The sequence below is a fragment of the Xenopus tropicalis genome, chromosome 5 (assembly GCF_000004195.4).
Source record: "Xenopus tropicalis strain Nigerian chromosome 5, UCB_Xtro_10.0, whole genome shotgun sequence".
NCBI classification, from domain to species: Eukaryota; Metazoa; Chordata; class Amphibia; order Anura; family Pipidae; genus Xenopus; species Xenopus tropicalis.
The window spans coordinates 48,711,073-48,730,426 of NC_030681.2; the positions used below are offsets into that span (position 1 = coordinate 48,711,073).

At 36.7% G+C, this 19,354-nt stretch overlaps 1 protein-coding gene across 7 annotated transcripts in view; it reads left to right on the forward strand.

Annotated features, from left to right (window-relative positions):
* The window catches only part of syne1 (spectrin repeat containing, nuclear envelope 1), a 244,378-nt gene that overhangs the window by 199,240 nt on the left and 25,784 nt on the right, over nt 1-19,354 (forward strand). For 6 of the 7 annotated variants that reach the window (NM_001127037.2, XM_018093792.2, XM_018093789.2 and 3 more), the window contains 16 exons: nt 120-253; nt 951-1,155; nt 1,301-1,483; nt 2,195-2,341; nt 3,074-3,228; nt 3,478-3,625; nt 3,855-3,949; nt 4,046-4,280; nt 4,796-4,990; nt 6,012-6,137; nt 6,285-6,440; nt 9,276-9,434; nt 9,580-9,746; nt 13,895-14,057; nt 16,486-16,673; nt 17,471-17,621. In NM_001127037.2, the coding sequence (NP_001120509.2) occupies nt 120-253; nt 951-1,155; nt 1,301-1,483; nt 2,195-2,341; nt 3,074-3,228; nt 3,478-3,625; nt 3,855-3,949; nt 4,046-4,280; nt 4,796-4,990; nt 6,012-6,137; nt 6,285-6,440; nt 9,276-9,434; nt 9,580-9,746; nt 13,895-14,057; nt 16,486-16,673; nt 17,471-17,621 (2,607 nt within the window). Of the gene's footprint in view, nt 1-119; nt 254-950; nt 1,156-1,300; nt 1,484-2,194; nt 2,342-3,073; nt 3,229-3,477; nt 3,626-3,854; nt 3,950-4,045; nt 4,281-4,795; nt 4,991-6,011; nt 6,138-6,284; nt 6,441-9,275; nt 9,435-9,579; nt 9,747-12,288; nt 12,488-13,894; nt 14,058-16,485; nt 16,674-17,470; nt 17,622-19,354 lie in introns of those variants that run through there. The other variant, XM_031901525.1, reaches the window with a different exon arrangement.

The window sequence follows — 19,354 nt, forward strand, 5'->3', positions numbered from 1 at the left end:
TAAAATGATGAAATGGTTACCTTCAGTATTCTGGACTAAAATAAAAAGAAAATTAAAAACACATATAATAGGTTTTGCTAATGGACTGGGGTTTTAAAGGATGATCTTGTATCTTTTAGAACCTACAGGAAGAATTAGAAAAGAAAGAAGACAGACTTGATAAGTTTGGCTCTGTAACAAATCAACTTCTGAATTCATGCAAATCCTCTTTAAAAGATACCCTCAAAACTGCTTTGAAGGAGGTCACCACAAGGTAAAAACATGGCAAATCATATGTGTGTGTGTGTGTGTCTCTCTCTCTATCCACCTAAACTAACAAAATACACATTTTCCTGGCCTTTGCATTACAATTTTTTGATTTGATGCCTGAAATCTGACAAACTTTTTACACCCTAGGTCTTATTGACTTTACTGTAGTGTAAGTTCTATTGTAAGAATAAATGGTGTGCCCCAAATCTGTAAATAAATACATATTGGTTTTCTTTCATTTTGTTTTCTCCCATACCTTATAACCCCTTATTTTTTGGATTGTAAACTCATTGCCTTTTTCACCTCTTGTTTCAGTAGGTATTTATATGTAATCTGTATGTTTGTCATGAACACTCTGTTATTGTGCATGCAGCACTATGAAATATATTGTACCTTATTAACTACCTGTTAGGGCTCTGGCACACGGGGAGATTAGTCGCCCGCGGCAAAACTCCCTGTCCGCGGGCGACTAATCTCCCCGAGTTGCCTTCCCCTGCCATCCCACCGGCGAACATGTAAGTCGCCGGTGGGATGGCAGACGTGGCGGGGCGGGGGGAATCTCCCCGTGTGCCAGAGCCCTTACCTGTTACGAATAATATGAAGAGTAATTAAATATGCTCCCAATAACAACAGATTTCTACATCTACTTTACTGCATCTAACTCAGGTTTGTCAGTAATAATTGTATTTAATTGTTAACAGATGGAATAGTTTAATGGAGGAAATATCAGAACAGCTACATTCAAGCAAGACCTTGCTCCAGCTTTGGCAAAAATACAAAGACTATAGCGTCCAGTACAATGTCACTGTTCAACAGCAAGAAGATCGAGCTAATCAGTTATTAAAAACAGCTACCAACAAGGACATAGGCGATGAGGAGATCACAATCTGGATACATGACTGCAGTGTAAATATGATAAAAACTTTATATTTTAACTTGTTTTTAATCACGGAATCTGATGTCAAACATTGACTTGTGACCTCTTGTGGTTCTGGCTTGAATGTGTCCAGGTAAACACAGTGAAGTTGTTCCATTTCTGTCTTTCTATCAGGTATTACTAAAAGGCTTGAATACCACAAAAGCATCATTGGTGTCTTTAAGTGACATAGGAGAACAGCTAAAACAACAAGTTGACACATCTGCCACTACAGCTATTCTGTCTGACCACCACTCCCTAAACCAACGTCTGTCCGTATTGGAGCAGGCTCTTCTCAGGCAACAGGCAATTCTTCAGGTATTCTGTAAAATCTGCTAAAGAATTTGATAGATATTGTCACTATAGTGTTTAAGTCCAGAATAATTAAGTATGTTTGCTGAATGAGCAATGAGAATTACTGCCAACTACAAATTAACTGAAAATTTTGAATCCTACATTGAAATTTGCAACCAAAGTCCAGAAAATCACAATTTAGATTAGAGGAAAAAATATTTTAGGGTACTACAGCACAGCCACTCTAATACACTTGTCATTTTATTGGTAATCTAGTCAAGACTTTAAAATTAGATTTTTGGTCATCAAAAAATCTGAAATTGAAAAAGCGTGTGCAGAAAAAGTAGCAGAAAAGTCATCAAAACTTCTAAATTTTTCAACTTGCCACATGAAAACTGCAACTTTATGTGAACTGTCGCACAAAAAAACAGCATCATATATCCAAAATCCTCTTAAGTTTTGAACAAACATCTTCCAGAGAAGGGAAGAGACATCTGCCATTGACTTCTACATAATCTCGAAAAGTTTTAGCTGGTGAAATGTCAGATTCGGATTTTTAGCTGTTTTATCGCATAGTAAATCTTGATATTAAAAGAACTCAGTTTGCAAAACAAAAAACAACCACAGTTGCCCAAACAAAGAAAGTAATGTTTTTATTCATCAGCTAATTTGACATGACTGGAATATCTTCTAATGCAAAGTTATGTAATGAGCATGAACTCTTGTTTGTTACAGACTGGTGTCTTAGATTATGAAACATTTATTAAAAGCCTGGAAGACCTTGAGACCTGGATTATTGAATCAGGAGAAGTATTAAATGGGCAGGATCCAAATCGATCATCAGACCTCTCTACAATTCAGGAGAGAATGGAAGAACTCAAAGTAAGTATTGTTAATGTTAGCAGAGAGTAATGTTAACAAGTCTTTAGGTCACTGTCAGTGGAGTATGTACGACTTACATCATTTTGTAATTTGTTTTTGCTTTGTGTATCTTTGTGGATGGGGAGGTAGATTATTTGACTTTATGAAATGCCCCATTATGTCAAAGTAAATGAGTTTACTAAATAAAACTCGATTGCCACTTACTAGTGGCCTATATGCAATGAACTAGATTAAAGCTTATTGCTATCCTGCACTTTTCTCCTGCACTTCTGTTTTACTTTTGTACCTCCAGAATCCTACTTTTCTTTAAACTAAAATAACTTTGAAACCAAACTAAATTGCTATTTCAAGCTAAACTAAGTATGATATAAGGTGTCATATCAGCATATCATGCTTCCATGTGCTCATCTTAATAGCAGATTTATTAAGTACATTGGGTTGCGGTTTGATGAGGCCCTGTTCTTCCACTCTGGCATTACCAAATACACATGACTTTTATCTATGTATTAACTTCAAAATATAAATGTTTTGTAAATGTTCTAGCATATGCCACATATGTTACAATTGATTCTTTATTCTAGTTTTATACTAAAAAGCAGCATTGTCCTTGAGAATGGGTTAAACTTATAATGCATATATGTCTCTATTTCCATTAAAGTGCTTTTTTACCAACTGCCTAGTATATTTGTTGCTATTGTTTTGTTGAACATAAGTGTTTTTCACCTCTTCCAGAGACAGATGTTAAGGTTCAGTAGTATGGCTCCAGACCTAGATCGCCTAAATGAACTAGGCTATAGACTGCCCCTGAATGACAAGGAAATCAAACGAATGCAGAGTCTTAATAGACACTGGACTGTTACCTCGTCGCAGACTACAGAACGCTTCAGGCAAGACATTTTTCTCCATTATTTATATGGATTTCGGATATGAGATTTCAGATATTTTTTTATTACTACCATCATCTCAAATAATCCTATTTGTTTAATTTTTTTAACATAAGGCCTGATATTGTTCAATATGACTAATTGTGGTCAATTTGACCACAAATAATCATCCTTCTCGTTATATATTTATGTTTTTTGGAATTTATGTGGATATTTATGGTGTGCAAAACAACTTTATTATTGTCTCATCAGCAAGTTGCAGTCTTTCTTACTACAACATCAAACCTTTCTGGAAAAATGTGAGACTTGGATGGAGTTCTTGATTGAGACAGAGCAAAAGCTGGCTGTGGAGATTTCAGGAAACTATCAAAGTCTCCTAGAACAACAAAGAGCACACGAGGTAAAGTACCAGAAAAATGTAGTACTTTTTTGATCAAAATGGTAATTACAATATTGGTGTCTAGCCAACATTATTATTATTTTCATAAAATGTACTTTATTTCATTTAGGCCATTGAACAAAAATATTTGGTTAGAATGGATATAAAACAAGCAGTGAATGAATTACATATGTGTAGGACATATGCAATATTTTATTGTTAACACTGAACAAATATTTCTCATTGGCAGTTATTTCAAGCAGAAATGTTCAGCCGTCAGCAGATTTTGCATTCCATAATTGTCGATGGACAGCGCCTGCTTGAACAAGGACAGGTGGATGACAGGTACTGTGCTGTATCCAATATATTTTCTTTATCCATATAAGGTTAATTGTGCATAATACAAAATCCTTAATCCTCAATTATACTTTGTGATTCTAGTGATGAGTTCAACTTGAAACTCACATTACTTAGCAATCAGTGGCAAGGAGTGATCCGTCGAGCTCAGCAGAGAAAAGGGATTATTGATAGCCAGATACGACAATGGCAGCGCTACCGGGAAATGGCTGAAAAGCTGCGAAAGTGGTTGGTGGAGATGTCCTACCAACCTGTCAGTGGTCTGGGAGGTATTCCAATACCACTTCAACAAGCCAGGAACCTACTTGATGAAATTCAGGTAAGAGAAAAATTGAATTACATGTATATCGCTTATTCACAGCAGACTTATAGCACAGCACTTTTATTTACAGTAAAAACAATGTTTGCCTATTGTATATATACGGTATATTGAAAAAGTCTGTCATCTGAGACAATGTAGGAGAAACTGTCGACTTACAACCCAAAAGAATGTGAACCTCACATATATGACAATTTGGGTATGTGCAGTTTAGATTCCTTGCTATAATATTAGATTCCTTGGACCATTCCTTCTTATTTTTTATGAAAGGGACAGGAATGCGGCTGCTTAATGACAGGCATGTGCCTTTATAACCAAGCCATTAGCATTTTCAAACTTTCATGTAAACATATGATATAAACCTTATGTGTTGGGTGATCAAGACAATTTTGGCACAGTCTGACATTACTGCTGTGCCTTTGCTCACCTTAAAAGCAATGATGTGGTTACATCCTTCAAGGAAAATAAAAGGTTTAAATACAAATAGATATTAAACACTTGTTATTTTTTTACAGCTGAAAGATAAAGTGCTCCACAGACAACAAGGGAGCTATATTCTGACTGTAGAAGCAGGGAAGCAGCTCCTTCTTTGTGCTGATAGTGTGGCAGAGGCTGCTTTGCAGACTGAGCTCATGGATATCCAAGAGAGATGGAAGGCCACTTCAGTCAGATTGGAGGAGCAGAAGAAACAGCTTGCATTCCTACTGAAGGTACATCTCACTTCTCCCCTGCTGAGCTTATTGGCAGATAAGCATAACATGTTGATGGCAAATCCATAGATTTGTTCATTAATGTGACATTGTTGTGTAAACAATGTAAATGTTGTTTTTTTTTTTTTTAGCATTCTGTATGGTGAGTGTACATAGCTTTCATATGAATTACAGCAGTGCAACCTTTTTGATATATTCAACTTTCCTATTTAAATATGCTAATCACTATGTTAATGACATGACAAAGCACATTGTGCAACTTTATTCACTGTTGTGCCTGCCATCTTTGTTTCTGATGCATTAAAACCAACACAATTGCTAGTTGTGGCTAAAGTTGTCAGAATTGTGTCAGTTAATATTTTCTATGCTAAAATTACATTGTCTCTTGCTTCTGTAGATGCAACCTGCTGTGGGAACCCTGGACTTACCACCAAATCTAGGTTTCCACATTGTCAGTATACATACTTGAACTGATTTAGCAGAAGAGGACATATGCAATAGTACTTGGCACCAGGGCCGGAACTAGGGGTAGGCAGGAGAGGCACATGTCTAGGGCGCAACAGTGGGGGGGGGGGCGCATTAGGCATGTACCTCTTCTGATTGCCTACCCCTAGTCCGGAGTCTCATCCCTCCACATTTTGCTAATCATTGAACCATGTCCTCCGCTACGTTGTGATATTGGATGCGCTTGTGCTCCCCCAAAGTGCCATCACATCACGTAGGCCATCCAGGGTGCCTAGGGCAAATGGCCTGCTAGGCCCACCACTGCTTGGCTAAACTATATAATAATGACTTATGTGATTAAGCACAGCATTGGTGTACCATTTTAGCGCTGCTGCACTTGGTAAATGACCACTTAGGACTTGGATTCTGAGCTAATGTGCTGATACAGAGATATTAAGTTAGGAATGTAATAAATATATCTCCCTGCAGTGCCAGGTCCTTGATTTAGGAGAGATTTGCATCCATGTAAGGTTTGTAAGTAGAATTTAACACGCAGAATGTCCATTTTTCATTTCAGGATTGGGAAAAGTGTGAAAAGGGAACAGCTGAATCTCTGGAAAAACTAAGAAATTTTAGAAAAAATCTGTCTCATCCTCTTCCAGATCATCATGATGAGCTACACGCAGAACAGATGCGCTGCAAGGTAATTAGAAGTACTGTTACTTATTCCACGAGCTTCAGTGCTTTTTCTTGTGGCCATATGGCAGTTTTGTGTGTATTTACCAGACACTTTCATTGTTTATGAGTGTATATAGCATTTTTGGTTCTTTTGTCATTGCATTTTCTGCAGGAACTTGAAAATGCAGTTGAAGGATGGGTGGAGGACCTAGCGTTTTTGACAACCCTCAAGGAAATTTTTACTCAGCACATCACTGCAGATGATATTGCAATACTTAATGAACGCATTGAGCTCCTGCAGCGACAGTGGGAGGAGCTTTGCCATCAGGTAATTTGGAGAAAAATACTTCTATAGCTTTCACATATTTTGCCTTTATACTTTCCAGTGACATTTCTTACCTTAGCAGCTCACTGGCAATTACCCTGAGTGTTTATTAAGAACCCTTTCACAAAGTATGTCAGGACTGCTGTTGTTTGCCAAAAAAACAAAAGGCATCATGTGATCACCAGTAAATAGATTTCTTTCTGCAATAAATGCAGAACTGCAGGGTGGAGCATAGGCTGAAGCACAGATATTTTTTACCTTTGATTTTAGGAAGTTCATTAAAATATATATAAAAGGTAGAAGACTATATTATTACACAGAGACTAAAAGATACGCTGCATAGCAGTTTTTTTTACATTGACAGACGGATGTGAAGGAGCCTTTAGTTGTTTCCTCTGCTAGTTCTCTGAGCTGAGAACCACAACAGGAAATGTACCATCACTGCAGTTTTCTGTTTAAAACAAAACAGTAGAAAAACTGAATTCTAGTTATTAGATTGATCGATACCACATCCATCTTCATCTTATTCTGTAAGAGAACTGTGCTCTGTGAATACTATGACTGAGACTGTGCTCGACCAAGGGATATCACAAAGATGCAGCTGACTTTGAGGTGACGAAACACGTCTGTTTTATTGCTACACTGCTTTGTGTCTTTGCGTCTGATCATTTATATGCGCTTTTCTCACGTTTTTATGTATTTTATCTGCACTGACACTGTTTTCCTTGGGAAGGTTACACATTGCACAACCACAGCTAATACACAAGCTCCCTTCTATAACAAATCGCTGATTTCTGATTTACAGTAAAAGATCAGTGTTTTTCTATGTGTAATTCTTTTCCAGAATGTATGCATTTTATTCTGAAAACCATTTTTGTTCATTTGGATAGGCCCAATGTAATGTTCTGTTTGATGAAGAATCAATGTGACACATTTGATTTACTGAATGAATACCCTTTATGTAGAAAATTGACTGCATGCTCTATCTCAAAAATATGAGATGAATCGCTCTGAATATCTAACACCCTATCTGACCAAACACCACAGTAGAAAATGTAATGTAAATAGTATGATTCAAATGTGTGGGTTCGTTATTCAAATATTGCGAATTAAACTGCCTTCAACCACTACTGGTTGGAAATACAGGTATAGGACCCGTTATCCAGAATGCTCGGGACCAAAGGTATTCCGGATAAGGGGTCTTTCCGTAATTTGAATCTCCATACCTTAAGTCTACTAAAAAATCAATAAAACATTAATTAAACCCAATAGGATTGTTTTGCATCCAATAAGGGGTAATTATATCTTAGTTGGGATCAATTACAAGGTACTGTTTTATTACTACAGACAAAAAGGAAATCAGTTTTAAAATTCTTTATTATTTGATTAAAATGGAGTCTATGGGAGAGAGGTTTTCCGTAATTCGGAGCTTTCTGGATAACGGGTTTCCGGATAAGGGGTCCCATACCTGTACCTAGAGTAAGACTGTCAGATTCAAATTTTATGAGCTACAGTTTTCAGTAATAGAGAGAGATACATTGTATCGTCTGAACAGTCATAAGGAGCTGTATATAATATTGTCTGGATGGGCACAAGGAGCTGTGCATTGTATCATCTCAATAGTCACTTTAAAACATACATATAATATAACAAGAGTTGCAAAGTTTACATAAGTGTTATTTCATTCAGCTGTTCTCAAAGAGGCATATTTGAAATAGGATTATATAAATATAATCAGGATAATATCATATTAGTCATGAAGTATACACCAGTACTAGTAACCCCATAGCAACCAACGGGGTATTTGTTTTCTGCCAGCAGACCAGTAAATGCTGCTTTCTGATACGTTATAAAACACCAATAACTCCCTTTAGTTCTTTGCTATGCACGGGCAGTTGTGGGTGTTGTACATCTGGAATAACTACTATATTAAATGAGGTGTACAGCAGTAATTTTTCATTTCAGCTGTGGTTCAGACCTCCCTTAGCTCAAAACAATGTTAGAAAATCAGTATATATTAATTATACACTCATTTCTCAGAATATATAAAACAGTGGATACCAGTAAGTTGTCTCCTCAAATCTTATACTGACTTCAAACTGGGCTTTCAGATCTATTATCTGATCTTTTATCTAGGAGAGCAAATAGGCTTCCCCCCCAAAATAGAAAGCTCTTAGGCACATCATACTTTATTTTGAAGTGTGAAGGACTTGACCTTTAAAGGTACTTGACCTCTACTGAAACACTGATTTTAGTGCTGGGTACATGTGTTTTTATTTCTCTAGTTGTCTGGAAAGGCATGCACCATTTATATTTGTTTTCTTATATCAAAAATAAAAGTAAAGTGCAATATGCTGCATCCTACACCCCTGGGGGCCCTAGGAACTCATGAATGGGGTGCAGAAATTAAACCCAGTAGATCATCACACATCTGCACATTTATGTCAACTTCTCATGAGTATTATTCAATAGAAACCACCATGTATGATTTCTCCAGTATACATCAGTGTATTTGGGTTAGCCATGGATGACTAAATAAATGGAGTGTTTCAGTGTTCTGAGTAAAGCTTGGACTGTGGATCTGCATTAAATATTTCTCAATGTAACCCATGAGAAATTGCGGCATTTTATTTTCAGTGTGGATTTTTAAGGACTTGATGGCAGTGCTTGGTGATTTTTGTACCTTGCCTACCAAAGAGAAGAAATCATTTTTATTAATCATTGGTCACACCATGGAGGTTAAAAATTGTTATTTAATTATCAGTTACAGTAACTGTGGTATTTAATGCCTTTAATGTAGCCAGTGTTTACATAATATGCTTATATCTCAATTGCCAGGTATCTTTGCGACGGCAACAAGTCAGCGAGAGGCTTAATGAGTGGGCCATATTTAATGAGAAGAACAAGGAGCTCTGTGAGTGGCTGACACAGATGGAAAGCAAGGTCTCCCAGAATGGTGACATTAGCATTGAGGAAATGATTGAGAAACTTAAAAAGGTACACATTTGCCAAAAATATATTTATTAGGAATAGTTGTATTGATTTTGTTTGTTTCCTCTGTTGCATTAAATCTGACCAAAATCATCTTTGTTTTATTAAAATAATCTGACTTTTTTTGGTTTTTTTTTAATCTGCTAATTAGGATTACCAGGAGGAAATTGCTGTAGCTCGTGAAAATAAAATGCAGCTACAGCAAATGGGAGAACGACTTGCCAAGGCCAGCCATGAAAGCAAAGCTTCAGAGATTGAGTACAAGCTCAGCAAGGTGAATGACAGATGGCAGCATCTATTAGATCTTATTGGAGCGAGGTAAGCAAATATATGCCTACATTCTAGACATCTTGTATAAGTGGAGAAATGACTGAAAAGGAAACCCAGTTTTTACCCACAATGTAGTGTCATTGTGTCACCTCCTCAAGAGTATGTGCCTTGCCCACAACAGAACCAGTAGGCAATGATTAGAAGAAATTTCTCAGTGGATACATGGAAGAAAAAGAAAAGGCAAATATGGGCATGGTGCAGAAAATGCCAGAGTAGCATCACAGGGTGTTAATCTAAAACTTAATCTAAACAGAAATTGTTTACAAATTGCAGGACAGGGTACAAATTCCAAAAAACAGGTACAGGTATGGGACCCATTACCTGGGAACTCGATATCCAGAAAGTTCAGAACTATGGGAAGGCCATAAACATTTTAATCAAAAAATTAAAATTTTTAAAAATGATTTATTTCCTTTCTTTGAATTAATAACACAGTATAGTGTACTTGATCCCAACTAAGGATTAAAATAATTAATCCTTATTGGAGACAAAACATTACTGTTGGGTTTAATTAATGTTTAAATATTTTTTAAGGGGACTTAAGGTATAGAGATCCAAATTGTGGAAAGACCCCTTATCCAGAAATCTCCAGGCCCAGAGCATTTTGGATAACAGGTCCTATACCTGTATAACCCATCACTTCTTTTGCGCATTTACACTCATTTATTGTTGTTAATGTTTCTTCAAGCTCAGTGGTGCACTTTCTTTTGGTCATATCCATGTTTTATAGTAATGTATGGGTAGGTAGCCGTGCTGCATTATAACTCTGGGGTTCTTGGGTTCAGTTCTGGCAAGGGCATTTTTTGTGTAGATTTTGGATGTGTGCATTAATTCCATATCTTTTGCACCAATTTTTGTAATAACATGAAAACAGGGGAGAAATACTTCCTGCAAATATAAGATTCATAATTTTAAATGGAACATATCCTAAGAAGTAAAGATGATATTTTGGGAACTAATGGCTGAGTGAGGGAGGATACTGGGAAATTGGTAACTGAAATTCAGTAAGAACAGCTGGGCTCCTACATTGTAATGTTACTGCTTAAAGGAGAACTAAAGCCTAACTAAAGAATTAGGGCAGAATTGTTGTACATTATGTTTTGGGCTTTTGTACCAGCCCAAGGCAACCGTAGCCCTTTAGCAGGAAGATCTGTGCCCCCAACGATGCCCCAGTAGCTCCCCATCTTCTGCTGATTCACTGCACATGCTCTGTGCTGCTGTCACTTACTGAGCTTAGGGACCGTCTCACAATATACTTTATATACAGAATATAAATGCCACAAAATAAAGCTGATTAGTGAATAATACATTTTATAAAGGTCTAGATTTCTGTTATAGATATGCTGAATCTATACTGATGCAATAGGTTTAGTATATAAAATATGGCATCTCTAGCCATAATTATTTTTAGGGTTTAGTTCTCCTTTAAGCAATCAAAAGTAGAACCATATTGTAGCTGAAACTGTTGTGCTGCTGAGACACAAACTCACGCATGATAAATCAAGCAAAACTGCTTGGCACTTTGTCATTTCCTTCCACCTAGAGGAAACTATACAAAAATATACAAAAAACTATGTGGACATACTTTTGCAGTGTTTATCAGCAGCACTGAATCATCTCTTAAAATGAAGCAATCACATATGAATATGGACTCTTTTCTTCTTTTTTTTCCATTTTTACTACCATGAAGTATTGCCTCAATAAAACAGCTCCAACTACACATCCCAGCTACTCCCAACTAACACACACCATCAGCACCATTGCCGCTTTATAGGTTTCAGATTAAAAGATCAGAAGATTGTTAATTTAAAGGGGTTATTTACCTTTGAGTCTTAATTGGTCTTAATGTTTTCATTATTTTTAGTTTTTTGTTTTTCACTTTTGGTTCAGCAGCTCTTCAGTTTTAGCAGCTACCTGGTTGCTAGGGTCCAACTTAGTAGTGGTTTAACTGAGCGCTTTGGGTCCCACGAGAGAAAAGCGCTTTACAAATGTTTGTTGTTGTTGTTGTTGTTGTTGAGAGACTTATATGTATATAAGAGGACCTAAATAGAAAAGTAGTTTATAAACAGTAACAAAAAAAATTGCAGCCTCACAGAACAATTGTTCTTTAGCTGCCGGGGTCAGTGATTTCCATTTGAAAGCTGCAAATAAGGCGGCAAATTAATTCAGAAACTACAAACAAATAAATAATGAAAACCAATTGAGAAGTTGCATTGAACCTGCAATTTTATAGCATACTAATAGTTAACTTAAAGGTGAACCACTCCTTTAATTTTGGGCATTTTCCTTATGGATAAGGTGTTGCAGGATAAGAATCAAAACATAAGTCAGTGCTATAGTCACTATGTCACATGTAGTGTTTCTGTTCAGCTGTATCAGTCAGTGTGGGGCACACGTTAGCAGGCAGCATTCCATGGAGCCTACATATGCCCCTGAGTGGCAGGCTTTTTTTAGAAGCATGACCATTTGTTCAAGCACTTGGTCTCACGTTGCACAGCCCTAGCTTACATTTTCAAGTGCTTGTGTGCAGAAGACATTTCAGAGTTCACTGCAGCGTCGAAGGAAAAACTTTCTTCTGCAGATGAGCATTCATTGCTCATGGTCTTGTTTTTACTAATGAGTACTTTCATGGTGCTGGCAGCAGCAATAGCTGATCTGGGTGCACATAGAATGGCAGAGGATGACATTGAGGATTCTGAACTCCCTGACTGCGACTGTGATGTTTCAAGGCAGGAAAATGTTCTGTTTTGTGTATTATGCATGCCAAGTGCTTCCGGTTGCACACCCAAGCTTTGCCTGCTATTAAGGACTTGGGTGCATGATGCCAGGTTTTACTTGTTTTGTTAACTCACAAACCTATAGTTATAGTTATCGGTAGCTGCCATTGCATTGGCATACAATTCATTTGTAGGGGCTACAGAATCATTGTGACTGTGGTGTTGCTTAGGGTGAAAGGTACCACAAGCAAGGCCACTACATTGACTTTGTGCATATTAGTAAGAGTAATTGCTTTCTTGTATAATAACACAAGCTTTATATAGTCTGAGAGATGCTTTGTTTAAAAGGCATTGCTTGAAAAATAATTTATTCTGCCATTTTAAAAGTTTGCCTAAAGAGGATGTGCTTTTGTCACAGAGTGTATGTGCTTTGTTTATTTATTTTGCTATGTTGTTGTTGGGCATGTGAAGTAGGAAACTAAGGCTTGGCTCATATACATTTACATGTTTGATTGATTGAAATCATGATTATTATGCTGACTGCTAATGTTCCTGGATGTTATATGTTATCCTTTTTCTACATGAAATATGAGAATTGAGTGCATTTTGCTGGCTTACATAACGTACTTGCAGGAATAAGTTTCTTCTTGCTTTATAGTAGAAAGAAAAGGCACGTGCAGTTGTTACTGACTGATTGCAGGATATATAGGCTCCTCTTTGTATCATGCCTGGATATATTAAGCATTGTTTCACACCCATGCTGATTATGTGCTTGAACTCTTTCTCCCATTGTGTATATTATGTGTTTTGTAATGGGAGCACTGGGCAACAAGCTCAATGTTGAGTGAGTGGTGTCTGACGCTCTAAATTTACTCAGACGTGCCAGAAGTGTTTGGCTTAGATATTCATCTAGCATGTAGGCTAAAATCACTGCACTAACTCTCAGAATAAAAATGTATACCATTCTATTATACTTTAACATCTATCTTTAACCCATCTCTCTGTCTTTTATGCAGTGTCTAGTAAATTCCCCTAGGGCATCGCCCTCTTCCTCTAAAGTTGGTATCTGGATCAGTGTCTTTTCCTTATATGTCTTTTTATCTTTATGTACCTTTTAAATGCCATTTTTTCTATGCACACTGCTTCTATCTCTGCATTTCCCTCTGAGCATGTGCCTTGGTTATGTGACCTCTGCAATGCCTGGAGGAATGCAGGAAAGTCCCTCTCATCAATCATCATCCTGGGTAATCCAAAGTCAGCACAGGATCAATAAGTGCATAGATATTGTAGACCACTGTTTTATTTACCTAGCAATATATCCCAACAATATTCATTTAAATGCCGTATTTGTACTTACACACTTCAGATGATAACATGGAAATATGATTGGTACTTCATACATATAATTCTTCTTTGCAGAGTGAAGAAACTGAAGGAGACCTTGGTTGCAGTGCAACAGCTGGATAAGAATATGAGCAGCCTAAGATCATGGCTGGGGCATATTGAATCTGAGTTGTCCAAACCCATCGTCTATGAAACCAGTGATTCTGAAGAGATACAAAGGAAACTTAATGAGCAGCAGGTAAACCCCAAATATGTAAGGTACAAGGCTCCTGCCTGTAACAGGAGTAAAAGCGTGAAACGATAAGTAGCATTGGCTCCACTTCATGGGAAGCCCGAGTGCAGGAACGCACTTGGCTGCTAATGCACCTGCGTTGGATCTGTCAGAAACAACACAAAGGCCACTCTTGAAACAGGTATGGCACCAAAGTACTGGCTTTCAAAATGAGTGAAAGATACTAGTGGGGGAATGTACGTACAGGTATTTGTCTAATTACAAAGATGATATGAGGTTTAAAATTTGTTCTTGTCCATTCTTGTCTCCTACTATACAGTAAGCACAAATATAATGAAATGTCTATATTAATATGACCAACCCAGTACATGTACCAAAAAAAACCTTATTTTTACTACAGATTTGAATTTTCTGAATAAAAGAAACAAATCTTGAGAATCACAATCTAAACTCTCCATAAGAACGCATATTCTTATTTTGAAAGCAAATCTAAAAGCATATAATACAAGATACAGTTGCTCAAATATGCTTTTGAGTGCTGTTAGCATGAATAATGATTCATACATTCCCCCATATGTATTATAGAATTGGAAAACCTGCATGGTATAGACATGGTATGAGGAGCCTCTAGCATTCCAGCTGTTGCTAAACAACAGCTCCCATCATCCCACACATGGTAGAGCCTGAGCATATACTGGAAAAACAGAGGTAGCTCTCTTCAGAGATAATTAAATGGTTAGCACCAGAAAATGTAAACACCAGAATAGTACACCATGTAATAATTGTAATAATTTCTGGGGTGTGCTACAAACAAGGTCACCAGTACCCAAATATTTATATTTTAGGTAGGGATGTACAGAGGATACTTTTTTTACAATCCACAATGAGGATGATGAGAGCTACAGGTTCCTCATATCTGGATCAGACATTACAGTATGTTTCTAATTTATTTTGCAGCATACATGTCTAAAGTTCCCTCAGAAATTAAAATTTTCACAGTAATGTTCCAAATGTCTCCTCCACCCTTCTCTTTATTTTTGTTGTTTGGTTACTTTACTGTTGAGCATACAGAAGGGGCATGGGCTTGGAGCCCATGATCTATAAGAACATGGATCATATCTGGTTGAAAGATTTCAGAAAATGTCCCTATGGATACTGTAATAAAAAGCATTTGCTGTATCCCATGTTCAAATTGAATTTCCTTTTTTTCACCTCACATCCAGTGGCCTAATATCAATCGAACAGTGTAGGTTATAGTAGCAGCTCCAACGTTCCACCTATGGAGGATATTTGTGAAATATTGACTTCATTATATTCTACAAATATATTCCTCAGTATATGCTTACTAAAAGTTACTAAGCAAAGCAGCAGAGCAAAACAATGGAAGGGAAAAATAGAGAAGATCAGATGTCCTTTGTGCACTGGCAAGCACAGATTGAAAACTACAGAAAATATTAGTAAAAAGTTAGGGATTGCTGTTCAGCAGCTGTCACTGGATTGGGAAAAAACAAAATTCAGAAAGCTCTGAATTATATTACATATTAGAGTCCCTTCGTTTTTGGCAATTTCTCTTTACATGCTTATAGGTTAATTTCATCTTGCAATTGTGCAAGATGCAATTATCAAACACGTTGACTAGCCACACACTTACAGTTATATCACACCATGTCATGTGGCCTGCTATAGCTTCAAATAAGGGGATAATAAAAGTAAAGTAGTGCTCTGGGATATGCTAGTAAATGCTGCATGTAAGTAATTTATAGAAATAAAGTTAATATACATTTGCCTCTAATATATTTATTGGGCAAAAGCAAAAAAAAAAAAAAATTTAAAGGTATAGTGGCCTGCAAGACTGTTATCTGTATATGCCGTAAAACTTTACATGTCGCTACAGTGCATGGAAATGAATGTCTGACAAAGAGTTTGTTGTGTGTGTGATATAACATTTTAGTACATGTTTTATGAAGTGTGTGGTATTTTCCATATGAATATAAATAAATAAAATATTCACCTTTTTTACAGATATTACCTTTGCCATGATGGTATTGCAGTTTACAACACGGTTTTAAAAGGTTTTGCGCAGGACTCCTAATCTAGCATTCCAATATGGTTGTTATGTGGTTTGATTATTTTGTTATTTACAGCAGATATAAATGGAATCATCCATTGCACAAATGGACAGTGAATCATATTTGTTTGTCTTTTATTATCTTTTTTTCTTAATATCCTTGAGGAAATCAAATGTACTAATTCAGACTGCTTTCTATTAAGGTTAACTAAAATAGCTGTGGGTATGGCAGGTGCCATAACTATTACCCTTTCCCAAGTGATAACCCACTCCGGTTTACTGTAATGCAAAGCAGTCTGCTGCAGTTTGCTGCACTTTGTTGTCAAGACTTGTGTAGGGAAGTTACCTTCTATTCTTCCTTTGCAGGAACTGCAGAGAGATATAGAAAAGCATAGCACTGGTGTGGCATCTGTCCTTAACCTGTGTGAAGTTCTCCTTCATGACTGTGATGCGTGTGCCACAGACACAGAGTGTGACTCTATCCAGCAGGCTACACGAAGCTTAGACCGCCGGTGGCGGAATATTTGTGCAATGTCTATGGAAAGGAGATTAAAGTAAGTTCCTGTACTGGTAATAAGGCAGGGATCCCCAACCTTTTTTTACTCATGAGCCACAATGCTGGTGAGCAACACAACATGAAAAAAGTTCTTTCAGGATACCAAATAAGGATTGTGATTGGCTATTTGGTAGCCTCATGTGGACTGCTTCTACAAGTATTGTCTATTGTGCACTCTTTATCATGGCTCTTGTTTACAGTTTTTAAAGTATTATTTCCTAATTTTATTTACATACAAAAGCAGTTAATGTTTCAATCACAGTAGTGGGAGGGCACAATGCTACTTGCAGCAGTACCTACCAGCACCTATCCTTTTTTATTATTATTCTGTTTTGGGAACATGTGAAATAATTCTGGGATTAGCTATTCTTTCAGTTTCAAAATTTGATTTAATTGAATTAATAATAACTATATATAGACAAACCGGTTATATAGTATTTTAGATAAGTAATATTAGAGTGCAAGAAAGAGTCAAGTGTAGAGGTAGCAGTAAAGAAGCTCATTAATCTTTAAGTTCGTTACAGTTCTCGCTTGTTTATAATGTTTCTTTGTTCCGTTCTGAGTGAGCCTCTCTAGCAAGCAACTGGTTTAATCCAGCAGGAGCAGTTGGACATTTGTCACATATTAATGTCATGACCTGGCTAGCCGCCACTTTTTTTTTCCTCTTTGCCACAGCTGTTGCTTGTAAATCAGAGGGTAACAGAAGCTGTAGCTCTTTACCAGGTAAAATATTATCAGGGATACAAACTATACAGCTTAGAAAGCTCACCCTTGTTTTGCCTTATTCCTCTTCAGAATTGAAGAAACATGGAGACTCTGGCAGAAGTTTCTGGATGACTTCTCGCGGTTTGAAGACTGGCTTACAATTTCCGAAAGGACAGCTGCCTTCCCCAGTTCTTCTGGTGTGCTCTACACAGTGGCAAAAGAGGAGTTAAAAAAATTTGAGGTGATTCAGAAGTATATGTTAAATATTGTACCTACCTCTTAAGCTCATGTAAAGTTTTCTGAAAAGTGTATACAATTTGGTATATTCACTCCAAAATAAAGAGGTGAAAACTGAAATCATGACAAATCAATGAAGTTCTACAATTTTGCGTGTTTTAAGTGGTCAGTTATCTTCAAAAATACATGCAAACATACAGGTAATATTCTGTTAAATCTTACATTCAATTAGAATAACAATACTTGGCAGTATCCATTATTGCAAGGAAACTAGATGCTTTGATTTGTAAGGATCTATACACATAATATAAGTCAGGACACACCTACAATGAACCCCTTCTGTTGGAGGATCTGCTTACTGGGCATGTTGGGAAAAAAAGGAGTTACAGATTCTTTGTATAATATTATTTGCATTATGGAAGTTTCTCATCTCTGACCAATGGCATAAAGCTATTATGTTTAATATAGCATGATCTTATAACTCTGATTTAAGTGAGTTAATGTGAGTTATTTGACATGACAACCAGTTGTTAGCACTAAATGGCTCATGTGAACCTTGACAAATTATTCACTCATGAGATTCGTGAACTTGTACTAGTCTTCTTGACCAAATTTGTTAAATCTCTCTTTTGTAGATCTAGTGTGTGCTGTTTTAAATAATTCAAAATAAGTTGAAAATTGCTGCTGATTTTCTCTGGTCAAAAAATATTTAAAGGAATATTAAGAAATTAGTAAGTAGACTAATGTAGTTTTAGATTTAGTTCATTCAGTCTTTAAATTCTACATTTTTAAATTACTATACCATTATTTCATTAGTGCTACAGTTTCTCAGTGTATTTAGCAGAACCCTTGCTTCAGTAAGCATGATGGTTGGTAATCTGCTCACTATATGTTTTCTCCAGGGTAGAAAAATGGCAGTATTGAAAGGCAAATACAGTATTGGCTTATACCACCCCCTACATTCATGCATTGAGAGTTGGGGTGAATTTTGGGCAAAATCCATTCCATGTGTACAGTGACAGAGTCTCCTCTTGTCAATGAGCACAAATAGAGGGCTGTTTTGGGACTTTTCAACAATTGAGGTGAAAAAACATAGTGCACCATATGCCATGGGTCATAATATTATATCATATCTGTGTTATAATGTGTATCCAAATAGTCTAAGGATATTTTCTCCTCTGAAACACCTATTTGTTTTGAGTATCAGCAGAAGCAGATGCTTTTGAGCACTGATCTTGGGCAGCAATGATAACTATGATAACATGTGCACGTTTGTGTGTGTGCATTCCAAACACTCTGACACTCGTAACTCTATATTGCGAGGCATTTCCATGGCGGCATCACAGCTGCCTGGAGTATCCTCAGCTGCCTTCTCACAAAGCAACAGTATTAATTGTACTACCAAGTACAAACAGTTGCTGTCATAACTTTCTATATGTTCAAGAAACCTTTTCATTTTGTAATATTCAAACAAATCACAATCGTAGAGCCAAAGAGCATGCCATTCTGGGGGTCTCAATAAATTAATGCTAAACTGTAATGAATAAGTCTATGGCCATTCAGTTATTTAACAATTACAGTGCCCAAGCTCTAATATGTTGCAATTAAAGTCAAGTACAGTAGATATACACAAGATTTTTGATTCAGGGTGTTTGTTGTGTGTGCATGTGCAAATTCTGTTAAACAGAACTTATTCCTTTCTCTTGCGCTCATATGTGAATATGGCCTTTAATTGAC